The 7,384-nt window shown below is 40.3% G+C and overlaps 1 protein-coding gene across 1 annotated transcript; it reads right to left on the bottom strand.

Moving 5' to 3' along the window:
- Positions 1 to 2,657: 2,657 nt before the first annotated feature.
- On the bottom strand, positions 2,658 to 4,556 carry LOC121372962 (probable glycosyltransferase STELLO1). The gene has a single exon (XM_041499401.1). It carries the CDS (start codon positions 4,554 to 4,556, stop codon positions 2,658 to 2,660), a length of 1,899 nt encoding a protein of 632 aa, XP_041355335.1.
- Between the last annotated feature and the right edge of the window lie 2,828 nt (positions 4,557 to 7,384).

Raw genomic sequence — 7,384 nt, 5'->3', positions numbered from 1 at the left:
TATCTGGTAAACAAACAAAATCATCGTTTTTACTGCATGAATTAATGTTACACGACTCTTCTGTAAATGGATATACATGTAGTTATAAATGGATAAAAATGGTCGAAGATATATTTAACCAGCAAGGCATGACAAATGTTTGGATGTCAGGGAACTTTTCATCCATAAAAATACTTCTTAAGCAAGTAAATTTAAGACAAAACGACCAGTATTTACAACAATGAAATAGTATTGTTACAGTGCTAAACAAGTGCATTACTTAGAATTAGTTAATTGGTAATCTGACGTCTGCCATCGTATCCACTTAGTGACTTGCCAATCAAACCAATTAGTGTCAAGCACTAATTAAATATGTAACGAGCAATATAACACAATGTAATTTAATTGTTGCCACGGGTATTGTCGGCGTCTGGCGTCTGAACGAGTACACCATGACAACTGCATATTACATAGATACGTGTTTAGTATGTGTCTTATAAATAAGGATAATTTACCCATGAAAAACCCCTTTTAACCCTTTGTATAAACACTTTTTAACTTCCTTGTAAATAAAGTTTATTTAACCATTAATTTGTATTTTTTATCTAATCATTTGTATAAACGTTTTATTTTATTTTTATTTTTTTTAACTAACACTCTCCCCACCCCTCTCGTTGTGGAGTGGGGAGCGTGCGTCCTTGAACATTAAATTGATATAAGCACGTTAATTCCCGATATCTGACCTGAAAGTCATTTGTGGGCATACATACCCATGAAAGACAGACTCGGGGAGAACAGATACTGTTCACACGCCTTTTAAGTTCTCTCACAAAGCACAAACACTACTGGAAGAACCTAGGGACAGTTTTGTGATACAAGCAATGTCAACTCTATCGGAAGACCTGTGTGTCATTCATCCACGAGCTCTGACTTGTATAGTATCTGTATCACCATGTTGTTAACTTATTAATTATGTTTCATGTTGGAAAGGAAATATAAGAACCTACATCACCAACTTGAGATTTCTGTTACTTCATCAATTAACATTAAAAAACTACGCTGTGTTAGTAACATAGCTTTATCATCAAGAGGTAAAACGTACACTATATTTAAAGAAAATCGTAGATTAGACAAATATTTTATTATATTACCATAAACATCTTGGGCTGTATTACTCAAATTTATAACATCTAACCACTGCTTACCAATCGAAATAGGACGCTGGAACAACACCCCAGTATTAGACTTAGATACGTTTTAACGTGCCCATATACCTCTATGGTTTCGGGCACGCCTATCCCGAGTCCGGCCTCCGATAAGATCGGTGGTCTGACTCGGGGCAGCAAAAACACCCCAGTAGAAAATCGAACGTGCACATTATGTAACAATAATGACACAGGAGACGAATTTCACTATTTATTCACTCCCGTAAACATTTACTTAAGTCATATTATTATAATAAACCAAGTATGTTGAAATTTAAACAACTAATGACGAATAGCAAAATAGGTGTTCTCAAGAAATTATGTAAATTAATAAAAGAAATTGTTGATAAATGCAGTAAACCTATAATTAGTTACAATGTCAATCACTACCCAAGTATACATATACAATGTGTATATATATATATATATATATATATATATATATATATATATAAATATATATGTGCGTCTGACTAGCACATTTTGGTAGTAATTACAATAATGTGACATTACATTACTTTATTCTAATTGTATTTTATTATTGCCTTTATTATTCTATTGCATTTGTATTAATACCATTGTACTATTGTCTCCTGTAAACCCTATCTTGTCACTACAGTTTATATATCATGTTCTTCATATGCCGTTGTGTAACGGCCTGAGCGTAATAAAGTTCGGTAATTCCGTTCTGTACTTCTGTCAGTCATCATGATTGTTGTTCACAAGCAGTTTGCACCATGCGGCAAACATTAATGACTTTAGTGAAGCCGGTATCATGGTATGCTTGGGTAAATCGTAACCTTTGTTTACCAAAATTGTTTTGTTTGCAGTTCGCGACGTAATCCAATGCAAGTACCATACCGATGGATTAGCGGCAACATAAAACTAATAATGAATTAAACATGTCACCTAAAATCAAACTGTTACAACAGTTAATAATGAGATTTTATAGTGAAATATGTTAGGGTCTCCACTTAATATTTTGGGACCTCTCTATAAAGGTCACCTGTCCAAACGGCCACTTTCTTTTGGTCCCTTGAGTGGTTGTTATATACAATATATATACTATATATATATATATATATATATATATATATATATATATATATATATATATATATATATATATATATATATATGTGTGTGTATATATATGTACAGTGGAACCTCGTTAGTCCGGACTCCAGTAGTCCGGACTCCTCACCTTACGACTTTTTTTTTTTGCATATATATACTGATGGAAAGACGATATTTAATTAACAACTAGCGTAGTACCATTTTTTAATGTGGGATTGAATGTCTGTAGTGTTGACTGTGCTGCCTATATGTTCCAGTCAACTTCTGACAATATAAATAGATTTTTGATGGAGTCATTATTTCTTGTTGCCATCTGTGTGATCCTTTATTTCTTTCATCAGTATATATATATATGTAGATATAGATACGGATAGATAGATATAGATCATTCCCATGTCAGGGTAAGCTTCTTTCGATTAGAGGTAAATACTCTTCGCAGTAAAACTTGGCTCCTGATTCTTCTTTTAGCTGATGCTTCAGCTTGAACGGGTGGAGAAAGCAGTGACTCGGGTTAAAGGTTTTCCTGAACTTTACCCTATCGCTGTACCAGAGATACGTCCCTGGCATTCGGACAATCTCCGAGCTTCGTGCCAGTCCGTTAATGACCGTGGGTATGGCTATCTCCAGATACACCCTTTCCTTGAGGAACCAGGACGACAGAAACACGTAGTCTTCTTTCAGACTCGAAGGGATGTAGTAGATGTCCGAAGCTTCGTAATAAACGCCGTCTGGCTTTCGGGAGTTTTCCGTCAAAGTTTTGAGGAATTTCTGTATTATTGGGGCCACTTTAGGATCTTTCAAAATGGCTGAATAATCCTGCCAGACTTTGTAGACCTGACCCACTCCCCACTGTGACGACCATGGCCACCAGTGTTTAACCACGTGTTTACCCACGTGGATATTGGGCACCCTCTTCGAGGCTAGCCTCCCAACGCGCATGCGACTCTGAAACCAGATCCGGTTGCGTGGCAGTTTGGCAATGTTCCAAGTATTTAGTATCACGTCATCGCTGATCTGGAGGTAGCCTTTCACGTCGTATCCCATCTGCATCGCTTCCATCATGCATTGGTAACCGAGGACGCCGACTCCAAGGTTGATCTCGATGAACGAGACTTTGTTCTTAGTAGGAGCATATTTCTTAAATTCATCCAAAGAGTGAGCGCACATGAGAATGTGAGAGAAATATCTGCCGTGCACGTAGTTTAGATATGCGATGTTATCGAGGAAGCCAGGTCGGTTAAATATGATAATCAACAAGATATCATCAATCAGCTGAATCGCCGATGGTATCACGGGTTTGCCTGCTGACTTCTGCCGATAGTTCTTGCAGATCGGGTTAAAAGGATTTTCCATAATAAATCGTCCTTTGTCTTCCTGGCTTTGGTTCGTGTGCGATAAAACTGGTCTTCCTGGATTGAACATCACTCGGTAACCGTTCGTGGGCTTGACGCTGCTTCCTTTGCGCCAGTCCTTGATTCTGATTGGTTGGATGGTTCCCAGAAGAGAAAACCAAACATTTATTACCGATATTTCCTTCTGCGTGAAATATTTCCATCCCACCATCCTCTGAGCCAAATCTTTAACACACGCATCAAACGTCTTGTTTACGTCACAGCGCCAGTTCGACAGCTTTTTCCCAAGAAGTGTTAGCGCAGATATATGACCATCAGCATTTTCCACGTGTTCGTTGTTGTATGTGAAGTGACCGTTTCTCAAAGGAGAAAACAACTCAATGTTCCCGCCGTATTCCCACAAGAGGCGCTGTATCCAAAAGGACCAAATATAGCCAGGGTCACGTGATGTCGTAAACAACGGTCCCAAAGACCAGAATGTATTCCGGTTGAACAAACAATCGGTGAGGGTCTCCGTGACGTAAGTGTCAGCCGGAACGAGAACAGGAGGAGCGCGATAATCAATCATTTCATGTGAATGTTTCACTGGCCGCCATACCTTTTGGATGGATGGAACACTCCAGTTCCAGCGTCGATAAAGACCTGATTGGTTAGTACTCGCTTCTCCGTTATACGTGAAATGACGTGACGCTTGCATGATGTTTCCAGTTGTATAGATGAGTCCTTTTGCTCTGGCCGCCATTTTGAACTTGTCGACTTCCTCTTTCAATCCGCTGGCTCCATTACTCCAGAATATCCACTGGGCTCCGGAGTAAACGACGTACAGCACTGCGTCCAACGTTATCGGTTTGACGGTGTGTTTCAACGGATGTAATTTTCGCACTTTAGATAAAGAATGCCGACCAAAGAATATACAGTTGTGGCATCTGAAAGGACAAACCATGTTGTCCATCTCTTTCTTCCAGGATATTGGTTTAAACAAACATACCCACTAAACCTGGCCGGAGTACACCCATTTTACACAAAAGCACTAGTTTTGCATGGGCCGTAATTACCACAAACAAGTATTTAGTGTCAACAAGTTACACATGTTTACAAACTACATGCTTTCCCCTGTCAACTTCAGTCAAACAGTTGCCACTTCAAAGCTGTCTGCCATGAAATAATCACAGACTACTTGCGCGGACAAATTTCCGGATTTTTCACAAATGGGAAGATCTGAACCGTGATCTGAGGCCATATGTTCAGGTCAGGTCAAAGGGTTTAACGTGCACGCTGTTGTAGCACAACCGGCCTCGATGGTGTCGTGGTTAAGCCATCGGACATAAGGCTGATAGGTATAGGGTTCGCAGCCCGGTACCGGCCTCCACCAAGAGCCACTTTTACGACATACTCACACGCACACTCACACATACACGCACTCAAACACACACACACACACACACACACAGACACATACTCACTCACACACACAGACACACACTCGCGCACGCACACACACACACACACACACACACACACACACACACAGACAGAGACACTATCGCACACACACATACACACACAGGCACGCACATACACATACAAATACACACACATACACACACACACACACACACAGAAACACACAGAAACACACACACACATACACAAATGCACACACACACACACACACTCACACACACACACACAAATACACACACACACACACACGGATACACCCACACATACACACTCACACACACAAACACACACACACACACACATACTCACATACACACACAAATACACACACGGATACACACACACATACACACTCACACACTCACACACACAAACACACACACACACACACAAATACACACACGGATACACACACATACACACTCACACACACACATACTCACATACACACACAGGCACACACACACACTCACACACACATACACACTCACACACACTCACATACACACACATACACACACACATATACACACATACACCCACACCCACACACTCACACACATACACTCACGCACACACATACACACACACTTACACACATACACACACACACACTCACACACACAAATACACTCACACGCACACACATACACTCACACACATACTCACACACACACACACACACATACACTCACACACACATATACACTCACACACATACACATACACACTCTCACACACACACACAGACACACACACATACTCACACTCACACAAACACACTCACACACACACACACTCACTCTCACACACACACACACACACATACTCACACTCACTCACACAAACACACACACACACACACACACTCACTCTCACACACACACACACACATACTCACACTCACTCACACAAACACACTCACACACACACACTCACTCTCTCTCACACACACACACACACACACTCACACACACACACACTCACACTCACAATGACATATTAAGCTATTCATATTGGTGTCCACTGTTTAGGGGAAACACAGACACAAGGGTTAGTACGTTCATGTTCGACCTCCCTAATCCCCAGGGACCAGTTTCTCGAAGCGATCTTAGCACTAGGATCATATGACGTGCATACGGTAGCTATACACTTAAGGTGGTCTTAGCGCTAAGTTCATCTGACGTATATAAGGTAGCTATGCACTTAAGGCGATCATAGCGTTAAGATCATCTCAAGTACATAAGGTAGCTATGCACTTAAGGAGATCCTAGCTCTAAGATCGTCTGACGTACATAAGCTTGGTATGCACTTAAGGTGTTCCTAGCCCTAAGAATAGTTCTAGTACATAAGGTAGTTTTGCACTTAAGTTGATCCTAGCGCTAAGATTGCTTCGTAAAATGTGTCCCTGATCCAGACCACGCTAAGTCTCTGTCAACTCGTGTTGTTGTACCAGCTATCGTGGTTTGTATATTTTACAAAAGTCTGTTATACTAATTTATTAAAGGGACAGAATCTAGTTTCAACTCGTGAAAATTAGCACGAAGTTTAGTTAATCTACAAACCTGGAACACATTTGGATAAAGTTACAATTGAGTGAAACATGAGTTTGTGACTTTGAAATGGTGAATTACCCTCTAAAAATAGACTAAAACTTGACTCCATAACCGTTACTTCTCAGACTTCTCAGATTTTGTGATATTAAAAACACCAGGATGACCAAAAACACTTCGAATGTACGGAAATGGATAATCTAAACAATAAAATGTAAGTACAGTATGATTACAGTTATCAAAACGGCTCTAATAGTAAAAACATATGCATTAGTGTTTAAAAACTAGGGTATGTCCCTTTAACTACAGGCGTAGGGTTATTCAACAAACACCATGAGAATTTGTCCGCCCAGGTCGGCCAGGTGATACCAATTTCGACTCTGGCCCATGGACTAATTGGATCTCACCTTATTCCGCTGTCTACTGGGTGACCAATAATGAGAAGTCTCCAGCCGGGAATGTTGACCTGTTGCATGCCTCGTGGTGTGTCACGTGGTGTGTCACGTGTTATTATTATCCATTTCTCTGCTTTGACGCTATAACTAGCAAGAGAAAATAAAAGCATTGGTATTCACAACGTATGGATGTAGCACATTAAAATGTATGTTATCTTTAATACAGAAGTTATATGGACAGCGTAGCGAAGTACACACACACACATACACACACATACACGCGCGCGCGCGCTCCCATACACAGCACACACACAAGACACATAGACACACAACATACACATACACACAAAACACAGCGT

This window comes from Gigantopelta aegis, chromosome 5 (assembly GCF_016097555.1).
Source record: "Gigantopelta aegis isolate Gae_Host chromosome 5, Gae_host_genome, whole genome shotgun sequence".
Classification (NCBI taxonomy): Eukaryota; Metazoa; Mollusca; class Gastropoda; order Neomphalida; family Peltospiridae; genus Gigantopelta; species Gigantopelta aegis.
Note: the sequence above shows the minus strand (reverse complement) of the source record. Positions and strands in the feature narration are given on the sequence as shown.

Bases quoted from the DNA above. Each gene is read 5' to 3' on its own strand.
- LOC121372962 (XM_041499401.1), bottom strand. From the start codon at position 4,556: ATGGTTTGTCCTTTCAGATGCCACAACTGTATATTCTTTGGTCGGCAT.